The sequence below is a fragment of the Rhinolophus ferrumequinum genome, chromosome 24 (genome assembly GCF_004115265.2).
Source record: "Rhinolophus ferrumequinum isolate MPI-CBG mRhiFer1 chromosome 24, mRhiFer1_v1.p, whole genome shotgun sequence".
Taxonomy (NCBI): domain Eukaryota; kingdom Metazoa; phylum Chordata; class Mammalia; order Chiroptera; family Rhinolophidae; genus Rhinolophus; species Rhinolophus ferrumequinum.
Genome location: NC_046307.1, coordinates 20,194,879 through 20,216,012, shown reverse-complemented (window position 1 = coordinate 20,216,012; position 21,134 = coordinate 20,194,879). Strand labels below are relative to the sequence as shown.

General features: G+C 39.6%; 1 protein-coding gene across 2 annotated transcripts in view; it reads right to left on the bottom strand.

Annotated features, from left to right (window-relative positions):
- The window catches only part of STK32A (serine/threonine kinase 32A), a 99,392-nt gene that overhangs the window by 46,997 nt on the left and 31,261 nt on the right, over positions 1–21,134 (bottom strand). For both annotated transcript variants that reach the window (XM_033096874.1, XM_033096875.1), the window contains exons 4-5: positions 20,871–21,022; positions 7,700–7,873 (exon numbers count right to left, since the gene is read on the bottom strand). In XM_033096874.1, the coding sequence (XP_032952765.1) occupies positions 7,700–7,873; positions 20,871–21,022 (326 nt within the window). The remainder of the gene's footprint in view (positions 1–7,699; positions 7,874–20,870; positions 21,023–21,134) is intronic.

The window sequence follows — 21,134 nt, the reverse complement described above, 5'->3', positions numbered from 1 at the left end:
CATTTTTTTAACCTCTCCGTAGAAAATGGTAGCCTGAAACCAAAATCTATTATATTATCCCATTGTGATAAACAGAAAATATTATCAATATTTAACTTCCCTCGTAGACATTTAAAAGCAAAACAAAACACCTTGGACCACAGAAATGTTATTAAAACGCTACGGACAGCTGAAACAGTTCATCAAATCGAAAATACAAAAGTAAGCAAAGATAGCCTCTGGGCAAGATAAAACAGTTTACCACAAACTAAAGCTTAATGGACTTGACTTACTGCATATTCTCTTGAGTTACCCTAATTTTACAAACAATTCTAGCAAGTTTTGTTATGCAGTCTCCCATCCTATAAGAATTCCAAGCAGCATATTAGGAGTGAAGAACAGAAGCTACTCTGAGAAACACCTGCTAAAGAAGGGAAGATTGAAATCTGAGCAGCTAAGAGAACTATAAAAACATACTGTATTAGTTTGCTCGGGCTGCTACAGCAAAGTACCACAAACTCAGTGACTGAAGAAAAACCCGGAAATACATTGTCTCACAGTTCTGGAGGCTAGAAGTCCAAAATCAAGGTGTCAGCAGGGACCTGCTCCCCTTGTAACCTATAGGTGGGGATTCTTTCTTATTCCTAGCTTCTGCTGGTTGGCTGGCAATCTTGGGCTTCCTTCCTGTCCTCCATGTTCCCATGTAGTTCTTCCTGTGTCTCTTCACATCAGCTTCCTCTGAGGATGTCTATCCCTGTGTCCACATATCCTCTTTTAATAAGGACACCAGTTATTAAACTGGATTAGGGCTCACCCTAATGAATTGTTTATTTGATTACTTCTGTAAATACTTTATTTCCTAATAAGGTCACATTCTGAGATAGTGGGGGTTAGGACTTCAAAACATCAATTTTGGGGGGGACACAATTTAATCTGTCATACTGACCAACTAAAAATACGTATCTAATGTTTGTTGCTATTGGGTAAAGAGCAGTAAATAGCTCATCTGACCTTGAGGATGTCTAAAAGTGAAACTAAGGGAGCCTAATATGAAGAGATGGTCTTTGAATCAGATAATCCTGTTTGTATCTAGCCTTAGTATACTAACTGGGTGCTACTGGCCAAGTTACTTAATCCCATCATGGTATTATCGACTATAAAAATAATGGTATTTGCACAATAAGTTATAGCTCTCCCTAACTCATGAAGACAATGACAATGTGTATTTTGTAGTGTAAATTAAATGGTCAAAATGTTGGTGAGCAGAAAGGAGTAAACATCTACAGGAATTAAAAAAAACATCTTTCCAGATGACTCATTCCCATGGGCTTCAGAAAGCTGGGGTGTCACTGTGTTGGCAAGTTCCTTCATAAGGAGCTCAATTGTCACTCAGTGTTCATTGACTAAAATGATTAGCTGCAGAAAGATCTTATTTTTTCCTATGAATTATCTCAAAATAATAAAATGTGACTTCCAAGACACTACAGTGTATGTGAGTCAGACAAAAAGGTGCAATCGCAGCCTAGCAGATCTCTGCCTGTAACAAACTAAAGGCCTTGGTTAAAACATTTCGGTTCACAACTGATTGCAAATAAGACCTTGATTAGTAAATGTGCTAAGAGCTGTTTATCACACCTCTGTCACATGCTCTTTAGACAGTTCATTTCCGTCATGCAGCCTTCTTGGGGAGAAATGGGTGTGGGAGAGAGTAATGAGATCATACTTTAAAGAGCATCCTACCAGGGTTGAAAGAAATCACCTCAGACCCTTAGATATGAAACATTCCTGATCATTCGGTCACACCTCTTCCCTTCTTCCTTGACAGGGAAGTTCAGGACTATGTTGAAGGTCATAGAAGAAATTGGTGCCAGATTCTGGCATAGTACAACTTCTTTAGAGGAAGTGCGGTGGACAGACTATGGCGAGCCCACTTCCTGATGTTCATGTCTTGTATAATCCCCACTTGTAATACTGTCCTATAGATTTTGTCAGTCATGGATTTAGTCAGCAATCACTGTGGATTAGATTATATAATGGGGATTAGAACACTAGGGAGGTGTAGTCTCCACCCATGATGGATTCAGTTTAGGAGGGAGAGAGGGTGTTTTATGAACATTGTGATCCGGGGGCTACAATTAAAAGTATGATCATGACCGTTGTGAAGAGTGTGAGGGTTGCATATAGCTCAGGATATACACATAACTGCTTATTTTCTTTACAGTACATGCCACAGAATTTCACACCTTTCTGATACGAGTTTTAAGTGTTTCCTTGACTCCCTTTCACCCTGGAATATGACCAACTCTGGATGAAGGGGAGCCACCTGTCCTTTCACCATTAGAGGTCAGCACTGAGCATTGTCTGGCAAACGTGCTCAAGAATCAGTCTTTGAGTGAATGTTTATGATACAAACGTTATTCCTCTTCACTATCAAGATGCCGACTTCTAGAAGAATGACGGAAACGTCTCAAAAGTAGTTACTGCAGCCCAAGAGGGCATATGTGGAGACTAACTCCTAAGAGCATCTTACAGAGGCTCTGAGATGAACCCGGGTATCAGTTATCGGTTCCTAGTATTATAACAAAGACAAAGATGATGAATAAAAATACCACCCTGTCTTTTTTGGGCAATCATACATTTTCTTTTATTCCTACTTCAATGTATCTGTGATCAACTGCAGATGAAATTTTTGCAGCTCTTTCTGTTGTACTGCAATTATTTACACAAATTCCTTAATTCGATTTTTGTCTCCTTCCTGTGGGAATTTAAAAGCAGTGCGTTATAACTTCATTAGAGTAGGGGTAATTCTTAGAAAGAGGATGAAAAAATTAAACATCCATTCAACTGGTATTTTGAGCCAAGATGGCTTATTTTTTAACTGTCCCATGCATGGAGTTTCTTCTCATTAGCTTAAATTCACAATTAAGACTTCTTTAACATCTGACAAGAGAGTGAATACAAACTGTCTTTGGACTGTAACAATTACTTCGCATCACATTATTCACTGAAGAAATTGTGACATCCACATATAAAATAATATTACCCCACAGAAAGGATTGTAATGAGTTTTATTTTCCTTAATTTTATTTTTAAAAAAAGCCATTAATCACTTTGTCCATATTTTAAAATCTTCATTCACCGATTGCATGCAAGTAAAGGGGAATATTGAATTAGTACCTGACCATAATTTGGAAACTAAAGCTGATTTTCAAAGCTGTGCTCATAGAAAAACGATTGACTTCTTGACTAAAAAGAAAACCGTCTAACTGTATAATTCAAAAGTAATGGTTATTATGAAATCCTGCGTCTTTCACAAGTATAGAAAAAGAAAGATTCTAAAATTGAGGAAAATTCACTAAATAGTCTACATATTTAGGAAAGTACACAAAAAATTTCAAGTCTGTAGATTTTTTAAAAATCCTCAAACAAAATTAAACAAAAACTCATTTATGTCTCACTTGGAATGTATGGCAGAAACAGGACCTATGGTTTTTAAAAAATAACTAGGCTACACATTGCTGGCAGGAAAGTCAATGCAAACAAAAATATCAGAGCAGTCCATTCAGTGTTACCACAGACAGACAAATGAATACTTTCACTCACTTTGCTCCCTTTACAAGGACTAGACTCTCCTTCCTGCTTTGGCTATTAAAATCCTTTTTAAACCCTCTGATCTCTCAAGAAACTTCGTTCCGTTACCCGAAACTACCTTCTCTGAAGTACTTCCGTCTTTCTCACACAATCTATCTTCTAGTTTTAGGCAATTCTATCATTTGTTGGTTCTATGCGTACCATCTTCGCCTGTACAGAAACAGGGAGCTTGAAGGCAGGCGGTCATGCCTTACAAACCACGCCGTCCTCTGGGCTTACAGACTGTGATCGATAAACATCCATAGGAAGGAGAATGGCTAAGAGCTCTGCCTTCCCTTCAAGTGCAGCCTCTCCTCATTCTTAGCTAAGTTACTTGCTGAACCAGAGTTTCAGCAACTGTAAAAAGGGGACAATAACACCATCAGCCTCCCGGAGCTGTGGGCGGATGGAATCAGGTAATTGACAACACTATGTTCGCAGAGCGCCTGGCGCCCAGGAAACCCTCAATAAGCTGCAGCTCCGGCTCCACACAGCTTTGCTGACTGCTGTGGATAATTTTGAAAGTTCTACTACGTCCAGAGGCAAAATGTCTCCAGTCTGAATTTAGGAAGTCACAGATTTTATAGCTGCAGTTTTATGCAGGTGGTCTTTCCTTATCTGGGGAATCGATTGCATTTCATCAGTTCTTCTTCAGTCATGCTTTAATATCTTTGAACTCAGGATGTGTCTTACAATCCAGTCTTCTGAGTAGCTGAGAGAAGTTGTGTTATCTTAGATTCAGTCAAATCCAGCATGAATTTGCTGATTCTTTCGAAGAAAGAGATTTTACAAAGAGAATTACTCAGAAGCCTCCATCTCTTCTTCTGTATTTGCTCTTCATGCTCTTAACTCTGCCCCAGGAGTCCTACCCTCAGAGTGCCACCTTTGTGATCCCTCAAATGCCTTAGACAAAGAGGCACTGCTTAGTTTCCCATGTACATGTTTTTAAGACCTTGACCCCATTTCAAATTGACACCACTTCAAATTGCTATCTGATGCTCCAGAAAGTTCCAGTCTTAGAGCTCTCTTGCAATGAAACTGTCTATTTGGACACTACTGTCTTGGAAAGCCTTAATGACGTTGATATATGTCCCAATTTTCCCAGACCATTTTTGAGTTTTGCCTGTTGTCCCAGCATAATTACTAATAGCAACTCCTTTTATTCTCAGGAGTACGCTTGTTTGGATAACACATTATATGGTTACCCAACGTGAAGACCAAGGTAGGTCTCAAATTTTGGGCTTTAATGCCTTATATTTTAATTTTGTCTTCGTTATTTGGAAGCCCAGGCTTCTAGTCAACCAATCATTCATGTGGTTCAGGCAGTGTTCATTCCTTCACGTTTTTGCTGCACACTGATTTTACACTGAACAGCAAAAATACACATGGCCCTCCCTCATGGAGTTTACAATTCAGTAGAGGAGAGAGACATTAATGAAGTACACACCAAAAATGTCACAACTCCTCAGGCAAGGTACAAGATACCACGATTGCCTACAGAATATAGCACATGGGGAAGTGGGGTGGACCTTGTAGGCAATAGAAATTAACCTGAATCGTTTTTTGATCCCAAGAGGATGTCATCTTAACATGGCATTCAAAACATCACTGAGTTTGCCTTCCATTCATTTGCCACAGTGAGGAGACACTGCAGTACAAAGAGGCCCTTCTGAAGACTGGCATGAAGTCACGATTGTGGATGTATAAAGGGCAAAGGACAGAAAGTTAGTCCTTGGTTTCTTAGTAAAATGGCAACATGATGATGGGAGCGATAAATAGTGAGGGAGAGAAGGACAGACCAATGATATTTGGTATTAGTAAGCTCCTCAAGGGTACTGATTGGATCAGGTTTTCTGTTTTGTTTTCTTTTTTTTTTCCCTCCTGAACTCCTTTTGGAACACAGTAATAACTAAGCATACCATAAAAATGCTCAGAGCATCTTGGCTTGTGACGACAGGGAAAGTGAAGCCCAGAGAAAGAAGGCACAGAACCAAGATGTGAACAGAGCAAGGAGAAGGTTAAAAGGCGATGCTGGTTTCCCACGGTTGCTGTCTCCTTTCTGAGCTCTGTAATGTCAGCAACCAAAACACATTGTAGGGTGGCAGTTCAGCTCTGAGAGGGACTCCATAGGCTACACATATGAAAAGTGCTCCTTAGAAAGGACCATGGGAGAACAGAAACCAGTGTGGGAGCCAGTGTGAGGGAAAGACTGCTTGTGGACAGGATTCCTAGTTATTGACAAAACACCAGGTGTATAAATTTACTTCTGAGAATCTACATCATGATTCACTAGTCTACGAGTACTTTCCATTTATCTGTTGCCTGAAGAGCACATTTCCAATAAAAATAGGCCCTTCCAAAGACAGGAAATTAAATAGTAGCTGCGTAAGTGTACAGAGCCAAGGCCAAAAAAGAAAAAAAAAAAAAGAGAGAGAGAAAGAGATTGGTTCATGTTGCCTGCACAGAGAATCTATAAATTACGATGTTACATCTTCTTCCACAGGCTCTGCAATAATCCAGATAAATTCCACATATATGTCAATTAGTGGCAGGCAAACATTTTCTCTAGCCAAATTTCTACTAAATGAGACATAATTGTACTTAAAAACTCAGCAAATTCTTTAAGGATTGGAGATGACAGTGGCAGTCACGTGTGTTGTTTTGTCATTTAATGAGGTATCAATGCATATATTTCATGTGTGTAATTAATGCAAGTTGGGACTGTAGGCAGAGCTCTGACTCTAGGATCAGAGATAACTAGGTTTAAATCCTGGCAATGCCATTTGTCAGCTGTCCTTGGCAAATGTTTGAGCCACAGTTTTCTCATCTGTATATTGGGGATATTGTAATGAAATGGGGAGTCCTCCTTGGGTTTTGAGAATAACACGAAAATACTTAGCAGCACCTGGCATGTAATAAGCCATCAGTAAATAGTAGTTCCTTTGATGGTGCTTAGGTTCAAAATTCTTATAAATAACCTGGATGATAATTCAACGTATCCTACTCATGGTTTTCTCATATTTAATACTAGTCTAGTTACATCTTCTCTGATCACTTATCACAAAGGTCAAGTGAGATACTTTATAGGAAATCATCATTAAAACTACCAATTTCTTTACAAATGTAGCATATTATCTTTTCCTCTCTTGTCTGTTTGGGTTTATCGTTAGTTGGGTTACAGTTGACCCTTAAACAACACAGGTTTGAACTGCAGAGGGCCACTTAATACATGGATTTTTCTCAATAAACACACAGTCAGCCCTCCATATCCTTGGGTTTGGCATTTGCGAATTCAACCAACCATGGATCGAAAACAGTATTTTCGATCCATGGTTGGCAATCCTCAGATGCGGAGGGTTGACTGTATGAATTGTTTTACGTCGTTTTATATAAGAGACTTGTGAATCCACGGACTTTAGTATGTACCAAGGTCCTGGAACCATCCCATGCAGATACAGAGGGACAACTGTAGTTGTTTTTGGGGAGTCAAAAGTTGTATGTGGATTTTCAACTGAGTAAGAGGGAGAGCAACGTCCCTAATTTCCACATTGTTCACGGCTCAACTGTATTTGTTTGTCTTTATGTAACACACATGCTCCAAGTGAAGGAGACACGTTGCTTTTGCTGACTTCTATTTGCAGCACACACAGCAGGGACTTGATATAGGGGGCATGACAGGCAGATGTTAGGACTCAAACTTTCTCCCCAATTTTCTTCTTTCCTATTCCATTTTTTTCCCCTTTATGAATGTCCTTAATTTCTATTTCAATTAATTCATTTAATATTTATTAAGTTCCTATATGTCACCTTTCCTCCTCTTTATCTAGGCTTGTGATAAGATATCATCAGTATTTATTGATTCTGGTCTTGCTCTTAACTAACTCTAATCTTGGGTACGATGTGCTTAGTTTGTTTTTTGTTTTTTTTGTTTTAATCTGCAAAATAAGGACAATAATCCTCCGTCAAGGGACTGTTGTAAGAATTAGGTGAGGATTAAATGGCATGTTTAACAAGGACCTGTTGAACGCAGCAGGTTGTGAATTCTTCCCTGTGCACTCAAGCCAAGGCTGTCCCCTCGGACGTGACCGACCTGTGAATGATGCGCTGGCTCTGCAGGTAGTCCAGGGCCATGGCGAGCTCGCAGATGAAGAGCTTCACAGTGACTTCCTGGAAGCGGACATTCTGTTGCAGGTGATAACGCAGGTCCCCACCTAGCAGGAGGTCCACCACCATGAACATGTCTTCCTCATCTTGGAAGGAGTACCTGGAACAGAATTAGACATGGACGGGTGTATGATGCATTCACACACTAGAGAGTCCTAGAGGCGAAGGATACCCTACAGACCACAACAAAGAGTTGTTGAGCTGAGAGCTCAAGCTTTGGGAGTAGATGGTCTATCACTAGCGCGACGACCCGATGGCCCTCAGTTTCCACATGTATGAGATGAGCATGATAAGGATATCTACCACATTTGATGACAGTAAAGAATAAAGTATAGTATCTAAGTCATGCCCGGCAGATAGCACGCACTCATTAGCTGTTGTCTTCGAGCTATACAGCCTGAGAAATACAGAAAACCCCATTTATACACTTATCATTAACGATCAGATCCTAACCACACTGTTGCAGGAGGTCCATAAAATAGGAATTATGGGGCCTCCTTGAACCATTCGCACGTCCATTTTTCTGTGCTGATGACTTCATTGCCCAGCAACATTATGACAAATCGTGTACCACATTAATGATAAGAAAAAGACATAAAAATGGCAATAAAGAAGAAAGTGCACAGTACAAGGAAGTAATTCACCAGTCTTTGGGATGGGGAGGTAAGGGACAGCTTCTCAGCAGCGATGCAACCTGAGCTCAGTTTTGAAGGATGGTGACAACAATAAGTAAAAAATAAAGCTAATATCGCTGCTGTTTCTACCGAGTGACTTCCCTGTGACAGCCCCTGAAGCACGCTACAGTGTTACGCCTGTCAGCCCCACCCTACTGTTCTTATGTTCCCATTTTACAGAGGACATGAAGACCCAGTGAAGTTTAAGTAACATGCCCAAGGTCAAACACCCAAGAGATGGTTGAGCTCAAGGGTTCTACAGGTCCAAAAGGGAGATTTGAGAGAGAAAATAGCACGTATTAAGCATAGACATGGGAAAGAACGGAGTGTGAATGGGGAAAGGAAATAGTTTGGCTTTGCTGGAATGGCAGGTGTAATGGGGAAGCGTGAGCCTGGAGAGGAAGGCAGAGGGCAGATCCCATGATCGGAGTTCATTCAGAGTCTGTAGGTGTCCAGGACACATTGAAGGGTTTTAAGCAGAACGTAGGATCAGACACGGGCTTCACACTTGAAGGAGCATAGGTGGAGGGATCGAAAGGGGAAATGAGCCACAGGAGAGCAGAGCTGGCCTCTGCTGTTTGCAGAGCCTCCTGCAAAAATGCATTCCTACTGCTTGGATTTGTTTTGTCTTCCTCAAAGCAGAGACATGATTTCGAGTCACAGTAGAGCTCTCTGTGTCAACACTGTTTTGACATGTTTCTTTTGATATCATGTCAGTGAGATCACATTTTAAAGTGTTTTTTTTTTTCCTATCTCAACTTTACGGAGTCATGTTAGGTAAGTATCAGGCAACAGAGATCAAAACAAAAAAATGTGAAACGAAAATAAAATTCAAAAATTAACAAAACTTTCAGTTTTTGGCCGAGCCTGATTCTCACTTTTATTTTAAATTTTTTTTTTAATTAGTTTCAGGTATACAAAACAATGTAATAGTTAGACATTTATCATTTATATCCCAAAGTTTTATTTGAATTCAAGAATTAAGTGCCTGCAAGCTGTGTCCAGGGATGCAAACCAATTCCTAGTGACAAATTCTTTGCTTAGGAAACAAAGGTAGAATATCAATAATGGGAGAACTGTATTGGTACATTTTCTTCCTTATAATGATCATTGTGCTAAAGGAGGAGGAGGGGACTTGCAAACAAAAGAAAAAGAAATTCCATGAAGCATTAATCTGAGGCGGTTACATTCTAATGAAGACTGACTGTCCTTGGTGTTTCCTTGTTCAATAAGTAAAATAGTGTTTACCACTTAAGACTGAGTCACACAGAAGATGTCAGCAGTTAAGCTCTTGGAATTTAGACAGAAGACAGGAAATGCTTTGTGAAAATCTGAGAAATGCATCTTCGGTATTATTGCCTTTTAGGAAATGATCTTCTTCACGTTGAGACAATGAACAGTCGTCTCTGCCATTGGTTTAACGGGCATCAGAAAAGGTGCTGGCCCTCAGCTGTTGGGTTCACAGTCCTTCTAACTGCACCACTATAAAGCATACGAGTATTTGCTGTGTTTTAGGGGTCTTTCAACAAGCAACAAGGTGCGAGTATGTAGTCATGCCTGAGGCCTGTTGCACATTAGGCGCCTCGCAGCTAATGTAACCGAAACAAGATTGCTCGTGGGATGTGAGCGAGGTCTTTTGGGATGGCCAGCAAATGGGGTAGGGCTGGTGTGGTGAGTGAGGATTACGTACGAAATGGTGGGAGAAGAGCATGCTAACTATAAACATTTCTAGATGCCACTGGAAACAACCTACACAGACGGGATTAGGACATAGAGCCGCTGACTGGGTTTAGCTCCCCACACGAGGCAGGTGGAGGGCAGAAATCTGTGACAGACCACAGGACTCTCTCCCATGACTCCACCCAACTCTGAGGGGGGACCAGGGTTTTATTAAACTCACCCTGAATGAACAAATGTTTTTACTGGGACTTGGGGTAAGCTATTTTTATTCCAAGAACAGATTGGAAAAGGTGTTCATCGTGGCAAGATAACAACAATGTTCAAACATGCAGGGGATTACTAATCAAAGAAAGAAGAAACCAAGGCAAGAAGCAACATGTTTCCCGTGCCCATTATGAATATAAATTGATTTAATCATGGAGTCAGGTTTGCCTGTTAAAAATCGTCTTTCTTTTTTAGCACATCAGATCTGAAACCATCCATCTCAGATCTTAGACTCTGAGAGGGAAGATAACCATTTTATTTTCCAGAATCATACTCAGTAAAATATGTGGGTATAACACAGTTTGGTGATAACTAGAATATGCAAGTTCATATCATAATCTGATTTTTTAAAAATAAAAGAGTAGGAGCTTTTCGTACCTTGGCCATTCATCACTTAGACTCACTGTTGCATTTTCGTAACTTTCTTTTTGATATGTTGTATCGTGGCTTATTTATTTCTTAGTTGATAGCTCTAAAATTAACAAGTCTAGTCGCAGTGCATGTGAAATGCATTGGACGGTGTGCTCAGTAAGAGAGGAAATAAGGAACAAAAGTCCACCCTACTCCACCCTACTCCATCACACTGGAACCAGACCATTGCCATAGGCTACTCATAGCTCCCCCTGTATAATCTGGGACCTTTCCAATCCATTCTACACACCACAATTATATGTTTAGATGTGAGTCTTATGTCATTCAGCTTTGTAAAACCCTTTCACCTCTTTCCATTCCCTACAGAACCCTACATGGTCCGGCCCTGTTTACTTTTCCAGACTTATCTTTAATAGCTTTTCCTTTCATTCCTCAACTGGTAGCTCATGCCTCTGTCTAGACTTAGAAGTTTGTGGTATGGGGTGACCTGTGCCTGCACTCACAGTGCTGTCCACCGCCTGGTTACTTTCTATTCATCTTTCAGTCTCAGCCCAAGTATCACTTCTCACAGAGACATTTCTCACACTCGACATTAAATCATGGCTCCCTGTTACATACAATGGCATATTCTTATTCACCGAATTTATCATCATTTGAAAATATTTTCCTGTGTGCTTTTGGATTAACTGCTTTTATTCCCACTATGCGATCAGAATGCATGCCTGCTTTTACTCATCCTTGACTCCTCAGTGGCTGTATACTGTCTGAAATGTATACTCTACAAATGGTTGTAGAAAGGAGTAATAAATTAATAAATGAATCAAAGAAAGAAAAGAGAAAAGCAAGGTTAAAACACAAGTTTGGGGTGGGTCTTTTACACATTCCACAGGTTCTAGTTTTAGAAATCACTGTGGTTACCAAATAAGTTCAAATAAGTCATTCATATGCTTGAAGCTGTTTCAAGGAGGCCGTCTTGAGATAAATCTGAATCTGAGCATTGGATGAGATCTAGAATATTCTCCAATGCAGTGTTTTTCAAACTGTGGCTCAAAATCCATTAAGGGGATGTGAAATCAGTTTGGCTGGTTCTGACAAGCACTTGTTTTTCAAAAAAATAAAATAGATTGAACAACATAGAATAGATGCTATTTAAAAAATGTAAGGCTAAAGATTATAAAACTTTGTTTTTGTGAATATAATGTTTGTCTCTGTGAGGGTATCTACTGGATTGTGATGAAAAATATCTTTCTCCCTATGGGCTGCCGTCAAAAAAAATCCATGACACGAGAGCAACCTGCTGCCTGCTGTTGAACAATTGTGCCAAATCCTCTTTAGACTCTGCCTGAGCAAGGGTCAGTTCTCATATGTCCATCTAGCAAAGCAAGGGAAACGTATGACTGCTATTAGTTATTGCTTCTAAAAGCTTTTAGGTTTTGGAGAAAAAAGCACCGCTTGATTCCTCAAAGATGTAATCAACTAAAACACACAGTTAAGGAAAATACAAGTAGAAAACGCACAGGCTTCAGACAGTCCTGGGTTTAAGTATCACATGTGAATTTATAGCAAGTCCCTTAAAGGAAACAAACTCAGAGATTGTCTGTACATTGGGAATAATTTCATGCACCATGTTGCAACGAGTACATTAGATATAATGTTTGTAAAGTAATCAGCACAAGGCTTGACACACAGCATAATGTGAAAACTTGGCCTTGAAGCCAGACTGCTTTTGTGTTCAAGTCCCAGGTCTTCCCTTGAACATCTTCATAATTGGAGCAAATTATATAAGCCCTTAGCCTCCTAATCTGTAACGGTACCTGCCTCTGAGGGCCGTTGGGGAGATTAAGTGACATACAACGTGGTGTGTCAAATTTATTTCAACAAAAATAGAAATAAAAATACTTTTTTGTTGTCTCATCAGGAAAGGTACTACCACAGATAAATCAGCTTCTAATCTGTGTAAATTATCTATTAGACTAAAGCGTTTCATCAAATACTCAAGGTTCCCACTTCCCTGATTGTTCCTTAAACGTTCCTTTCTAAAACAGAATTTTTATGGGATAAGGGCCTTACAAATAGATTCAAATAAGTTTCATACATTACCATTTGTTTATGTACCTTTTAAATATATTTTTTTTAATTCTAAAGCTTCCCTGCCCAACTCTTTTTTTTTATTCCTAGTAATTTTTTCTTGAAAACACCAAATCATTTTTTGTGCGTATCATTTCCAGAGTCTGAATTTTGTGGATTGCATTCATGTCGTGTCTTTCTACATGTTCCACGACTCTGTGTTTTGTGAAAATTGGTCGGATCTTGAGGCTTGCTCAGATTCAGGTTTGATTTTTTTGGTGGAAAGACTACTGCACAGATGGTGTGTGTTCTTTGATCAGGAGGTATATAATTAATAAGTATCTTTTCATGGTGTTATCAGCCATTCATCATCTGAATACCTAGATCCAAAAATTCCTTAGGGGTTGTAATATTTGAATTCTATCATTTCTCCTTTGTATTTTAGCTGGAGTAGTTTTATAAAGAAAAAGTGGCTTTCATCAATTATTGGGTTACTCTCAAGTGCCGTTCATATAGGAAAGGTGAAACAATTGCTTACATCTTTCATTTGCCACTTTTCCAAATGATTTGTCGGTTTCCTAGACTCCTCCAAAAGGAATCAATAAGTTTTTTTTTAAAATAATAATGAAGCCATAGGTTTGATGTTGTCATCCTTATTGATGCTAGTTGGATAAGTTGGATCGTGTATTATTTTGAAATGAACTTAGGAGGTTTTGATAACTTGATGACTTTCTGATATGAAAAGATACCCTGGCAATCTTGTACATTTCTTCTTCCAGACTGTCTGCATGATAGAAGTGTTCACTGCAATCTGGTTATTATTGTTACTAGGTTTGTTTTCAGTACAAAGAGATAGAAATAAAGATATTTGATATAGGCAAAGGTATAATGTACATATACTTACATAAATATAAGCTAAGATAAATAGATCATAAGTTCATAATGACACTAAACCTGTTCTCGTTTGAAAGACATTCAGGTTTCTACAGTCTTTTGCTATTATTGGTAGTGTAACCTTGAAAACTTTATGTATATTTTTTTTTGTGTTCTGTCCAGTCTAACTTAGGTGTAACTTGAGAAGTGGGTTCCCTAAGATAAAGGTTTGTTAAAACAACAGGTAAATGCGTATGTAGTTCTTGCCTAATGTATAGAGTTCTTGCCCAAATGATACTCCATAGAGGGAGTATCATTTTAGATTTTCAATAGCAATATATGAGAGTGCCTGTTGCCCCACATTCTCTCTCTAGAGTATATCGACAAATTTCCAGAAGTGTCTAACTTCAGAAAAACTCAATCTTATAGCAAAAACACTTGACACTTATACAGTACGTTTTCGCTATCTCATAAGTACCCTTATACAGTCCTCCAAGGAGAAAACACACCTTAAATGCCCTCATGAAAACACACATAAATGATCTCATCCACTTTTATGTATCTTGTGTGTGTATCCAGGTTAAACACCCATATATCTAACGTTCATAAGCATGGATAATTTTGAGTTTACATATATCTTTTTGGCAATAGGTAGAATGGATTTGAGGGAACTACCATATACTGAGTTTCCCTGAAAATAAGACCTAGCTGGACAATCAGCTCTAATGCGTTTTTTGGAGCAAAAATTAATATAAGACCCGGTATTATGTTATGTTCATGTTATGTTATGTTATGTTATGTTATGTTATGTTATGTTATGTTTTACTATAAGACCAGGTCTTATATTAATTTTTGCTCCAAAAGACGCAGTAGAGCTGATTGTCCAGCTAGGTCTTATTTTTGGGGAAACACATAATAGTTATGATAGATGGTAATTAAAACTTCCTTTTTAGGCAAAAGAAACTTTTGTGTACCTTAACCCTCTTGGTCTTAGTTCACCTCCCCTCTACTTTATCTTTCCTGACCTATTCTTGCCAAATACAAATTATATGTTACCCCTCTGTGTTTCTCTCTTTGCACTTCCATCGCTCTTAGCCATTTCTCTGCTACGGAACACTCCAGAAACCTAGCTATATAAATGGTTCCATTGTATTATATTGTATCGTGATCAAAATATTTTTGGCCTGAATTCATCACTTGACTGAACAATGTGAGGAATTTGTGCTTTGCTCATCTCTGTATCCCTCAGCATCTCGGCATACAGCTTGGTCCATAATGAATACTTGCTTATTCGATGGCTATTTTACAAATATTTATTGTACATTTGTTTAGTTGTACTGTGGATAGAGGAGGAAACCAAAGGACATGGTTTCCCTCTTCTTGAAGCTAATAGTCTATAACAGATAAACATCTATTTACACAAATACGTATGTAGTTACAACATGTGCTGTGACATGTAGTCATAACATGGCCTGTGAGAGAAGAGCAGGATACAGTGATGGAGACTAACAGCAGGACCTCATTTTGATTGTAGGGGGTCATGAAAGCCTCAGAGAAAGTAATACACATGCTTGCCTGATTCCAACCATAAACTATAGGCTCGAATGAAATGAATGAAAAACCACAACTTACACAATTAAAAAGCTTGTGGGTGGTATTTTAAAAATCACACATAACAAAACAGGTTGCTGGTTATTTTCCTGATGTCCTCAGTTAGTAGTTGATTTTCCTTCAGTCCTGACCTTTCTCAGGACAGAGCTTTGAATGATATTTTGTGATCTGTCAGCTCATCTGTACTGGCTCTGGAAATGTTATTTATGAGGCCTCTCTGGGGAAAATTGGGCTATTATTATTTTCTGCATAATCTCACGAGACACTTACCTCAGAGAATAGGATAGCTAGGCAACAAGCCAGAGGAAATAGCATCTTGCTACCCATATAAAAGGAAAAGCCAAGACACAAGCTTGGAGGATATTGAGGAACAATTAAATCAGATTCTTCTTACCCACAGTGCTTATCAGGGGTTCAGAAAAGTGAATTTTAGAAGTCAACACTTCTTGTGCTTCATGACACTCACTGACTGATTGCAGAAAGACCATCTAAGCAGAATGAGTTTGGGTCATTGATGGGATGGCAAATGGCCACTTGTGACTCAGGGAGTGGCTGGGCAGGCCTGACTGGGCTGAGAGACGTCCAGGATGTGCTGAGTCACACATTTTGATTGGCTATTCCTCCAGAGTGGATGAACTGGAGAGTCAAAAAGTTCATCTGGCACAGGGTATTGTGTACCTTCTGCCTCTCAATTCACAGTTACCAAGTGGTAGAGCGGAGATTCAAACTCGCGTCCCTCTGCCTCTGGTCCTGCAAAGATCCTGGAATGGGCATGATTATATTAAGGGACATTTATGAGTATGCAAGAGGTGGCAGTGGTATGATGGGAAAAGAGCAGAAAACCAGGAGCCAGAAGCCTGGTTCCACCACTAACTCACTTTATTCATTCACTCAATCGTTCATTCATTCAACAGATATTTATTGAGCACTAATTGTGTGCTAGGCACTATTGTAGGAGCTGGGGAATGAGGTAGTGAACAAAATATATAAACTACCTGCCTCATGGAGTTTGTATTATTGCGGGGTGTGAGAGACAATAAACAAAATAAATTCCGTTTCTTTCTATATTTTGTCACTATAGGGGATGGTATAGTGTAGGAGAGCTGGGGCTGTGACATCAGGATTCCTGGGTTTGAGTCCTAGCTCTGCCAATTCCTGGCTGTGTGACTCTGGGAAAGTTACTCAACCTCTCTGAGCTTCCATTTCTTCAAGTGTAAAATGGGAATAATAATCCCTATCAACCTAGGTTGTTAGGATGCATAAATGAGATAATATGTGTAAAACCTAAAGTAATAGACTACCATTGATGGGAAAGCTATTATGATTGATGCTGTGATTCCGTGGCTCCCTTGAGTTCTCACAATCTGTCATTGCCTGAAGAAATGCTGGGGCTTTGAGTCACAGACGATGGAGATTGCTTCCAGGGAACCCATTTATTCAGCTGTGTTCAGCAATCTGACAGGGCCCCCTTTATCTACTTCTAGTACTAGTGGTCCTTTCCACTTAAAACAGACCACCGTGTCTCCTAATACCCTGAAACCACACGTGGACCCTTTCTGTTCACAGGAACAAGAGACATGGGGAAGGGGAGGAAGAGCTGGGTTTAGGAGAAAGCGAGCCCTGAGGAGCTGTGTGCAGCCACAGGCGTAATCTCAATTAACAAAAGCCACCTGGGGAACTGGCTTGCTGGGCACAACTGGGGCCTGTTTGTGTGCAGGCTGTGGGTTGCCAGGGCTTTGTTAGCTGCCCTCAGGAGAGATTGGCAGGAAGATTTTATTTGTTTTTCCTGGATGCCAGCCGTCAGGCAGCCTTCACTTTACAACCTGGCCCACATCTAACCACTGTGTTCAGAGGGGACCAGGTCCATGGGGGCTGGGAAGGTTGGATTTTAATCAGAATGTTCTTTCATCCTTAACCCTGCTGCCCCCAGGCTAGTCAACTTCCTCCTTGGAAACCCCTCAGCACACACCACACACACACACACACACACACACCCCTACCTCTTTATACTTAGTCCCTTCATGCACTTTTCACTGTTCATATATTCAAGTGCCATTTGACTAATGCCAGCCTCTTGTGGTTAATGGAAATGCCAGGCAGAGCCGGGCTCTGTCCACTCCTGCTTACCACTGCATCCCCACGCTGTGGCTCTCTGTTACAATTACGTTGCCAGTTTCAGCAAGCAAAAATGCAAGACACCCATTTAAACTGGAAACGCAAATAATGAATGGTTTTCCATTAAAATACGTCTGTTTGATAATTGGGACATAGACTATTAGGTTGGTGCAAAAGTAATTGTGGTTTAAAAGGTTAGCAGTGATTGCAAAAACCACAGTTACTTTTGCACCAACCTAATAAAAATTATTGGTTATTTGCCTGAAATTCAAATCTAACTGTGCATCCTGTATTTTATCTGGCAACCCTAATTATAACTTGTCTGTGATGCTCAGTAAATATATACATGAATGAAGACAGACAAGCTATTACATGATCAAAAAACAGAAAACCTCAAATATATGGTGATGGAAGGAGAACTGACTCTGGGTGGTGAACACACAATGGGATTTATAGATGAAACAAAACACAAAAAACAGAAAACCAAATGCAGACATTTTGCTACAAAGGCCATACCAACATGTCAGAAGTGATTACTTCAAGGTGATAGGATTACTGGAGAATTTTTATTTTTCTTTGTAATTTTCTGTTTTTCAAGAAGCTGTTTTGCAATGAGCAGAAAAGTTTTCAAATGTCATATATCTATGTATATACTTGTATACACATATTCATATATGCTTGTGTATATAGACATGAACTTCTTAAAAAACCTGCTTAAGAGAGAACCAATTTGTGTTTTCCTCAGCCTGAAAACCAGAATTTTCTGAACACAGCCCCTGAAGTTAGGGACATTTTGAGCCTCCATGAAAAGAATATTGAAAGCAATATTGAGAGACCTACACAGCATATCAGAAAATCAGTAGAGTACACGAAGTGGTACAAAGGAGTTCAAAAGTGTTGCTATTTCATTAATCATGCAGTGCTTAAAAAAAATGGCTCCTGAAGCTTTGAGGATATAAAGATAAGTCTAGTTAAATCCAAGACACAAATCTTGATTAAATTGAACATAACATACTGGGGAATCTTTGATTTACTTTTTCTTTGATTTGCAGAATGTGGATGGAAAACAAAACAAACATAAGCTCGTATAGAAAATAAGTTGAAGACCCGGTCTCCTCCCCACCATACACAGCTTCCCATGATGCCTTGGGGCCAAGCACCATTCAAATTTGTCTTTTGGATGTTCAGACTGGCCCATCAGTGATGGACACATTCACATTAATGCTACACCTTAATGAAGCAAGAAAGGAAAAGAACCACCATCTGTAAGATGCTTACTAAGCGCCGGGCACTGAGCATAGAACATTGTCTCACTTCATTCATAAAACAACCCAACTTCCACATATTAACCCTATCTTAGAACAACATGACTTAAGAATGATAGATTGCCCACAATCCACCCCCAGAAGCATTGCAAGGTGCTTGACAGTCGTGGAAAGTCACTTATATTTACTATGTGGTACTTACTAAGGCCGAAAGCATTTATTAGAAGGAATTAACATGCTTTCTGAAGATCTTTAGCTCAGGGTTTGAAAAACAAAAGGGTTTTCGGAATGCCTGTCTTCCAGTTTTCAGTTCTGAATGTGATGCTAGAATTATGGGGATGGGGCGGTTGTCTCTTCTCTCTCCTCTGTCAATAATAATGGTGCCCAACTTTCTGTTGTGAGACTCAGTGTGAGAGGAAGGGAAAGACAGTATATATGTCATGTTATCACCAAGACAGCCTGCGTGGAGAATAGAATGTCTTCTGGAATGACACCATGTCAGCACACAGCAAAGTTTGTAAACGTTGGCCAGCTTCAAGTCTCATAACACCTACGTTGTAGGAAACACGGGTCTAGAGTGAAATCAACTTTGCCTGCTGAGTCATGAGAGACAAGCATGGAAGGGTAAAATGCTAAATATGTCCTTAGGAAGGGTTCCTGGTCTTCAAGAGAGAAAATTAGCGGGCTGAACTTTTAAAGAAGAAAAACGTGACTTTGAACAAAAAGAGGCTGGGAAATGAGAGCGTGTCCTCATTCTCAGGGTGGAAAGAGGGGGTGTGGGGAGGGAAGAGGCAATTTGATGATTGCTAAGGCTGGGGAAGAAAGAGCTGCATCCATTTAACTCTTTATGTGGCTGCATTTTGAATAGGCCACTCTAGAATACTGATTAAATACGTGGAGCCTGAGCGAAAATTAGATGCCACCATATCTGAGTAGTGCATAAACTGTAACAGACCTATTTCCAAGTCACACGGAACCATCTTCTTTTCAACTGTGGGGGAGAGGGTGTGAGCAAATTGTATATTAAGTGAACTGTGTTAATTAAAGATAGAAGGAGACAGGTTTAATGCACTAATTCCCCCAGAGGAATGTCCCTAAATACACAATGACATTGCAATTATTTTTCCACCAGTAGTCTCTAATAAAGACTTTTTTTTTTTCCCCTTAGCTGGTAAGTAAGCACTGCTTGGTATGCATATTTAAATAACAGTCATACTGAATTAGCTTTAAGAATTGGCTCTTAACATAATGGCTGCATTAAAATGTAAAGCCAAATGAGTGAGCCACAGAAAGACCTCCGCGCACAAGAGAATAGGAAATAATAGATAATGTAAGCTTCTTCACCATTTGCTAAGCCTTGGATTGTGATAATGGCTTTGAGAGCAGATTACTAAATTAGTTCCAGTTCTGTTAAAACCTATCTGTTGAGAAAGGCAGCACCTATCCTTTTCCAACTCGCAGGTACATACCATGTTTCCCCGAAAATAAGACCTAGCCGGGCAATCAGCTCTAATGCATCTTTTGGAGCAAAAATTAATATGAGACCCGGTATTATATTATATTATATTATATTATATTATATTATATTATATTATATTATATTATATTATACCTGGTCTTATAAGACCAGGTCTTATATTAATCATTGCTCCAAAAGACGCATTAGAGCTGATGGTCTGGTTAGGTCTTATTTTCGGGGAAACACTGTAGTTGGCTGCTCAAGAAGCATGATGCAAGGGAACCAGTAATTTATTGCCAGTAATTTTAAGGAGACGGTGCTTTGTGCAAGTTCTAAAAATCAGCCTGATGTAGGCCCGTGACGCAATGCTTTGTACCCAAAGTCTCTGCCCCACCGTTAATGGGGAAAAAGTATCTGAGTGAGAAGACATCTGACTCATGCTTCACCATATTTAATTACAGTGCTTTAAAAGAAAAAAAATTAACCTTAAAGAAAAGGGGAACTGTGACACCTGAACCAAGCAATGCTTATTGGTGACAAATAGAACAACAATTTTGTTTCATTATCAAGTCAAAGAAACCTAGAGCAAAAGTCCTTGAGAGAGACCCTGAAGAGGACTTTGCAAATGAACACCCGGAAATGAAGATGTGTCTGTGTCACAGTATTGGGGGTGAAGGTGGGAGTGTCTCCATTCAGACGTCCAATAAAACCACTTACCACAAGTTAACCAGGAAAGGATGCTCCAGGCCCTGCATGATCTGGAGTTCCTTGAAAACATTTCTCACTTCGTTGCGCTCCACACACTTCTGTTTGTTCATGTATTTCATTGCGTACATCTTTTTGGTGTCATTCTTCTGCACAATGCAGACCTAATGGTGCGAACCAGAGTGAGAACATGATTGGAGAGATGATGAATCACACGGACAGAGAAAGAACAAACTCGTTGTCAGCATGGCGTGGGGGCCTAGTCACTTACAAATT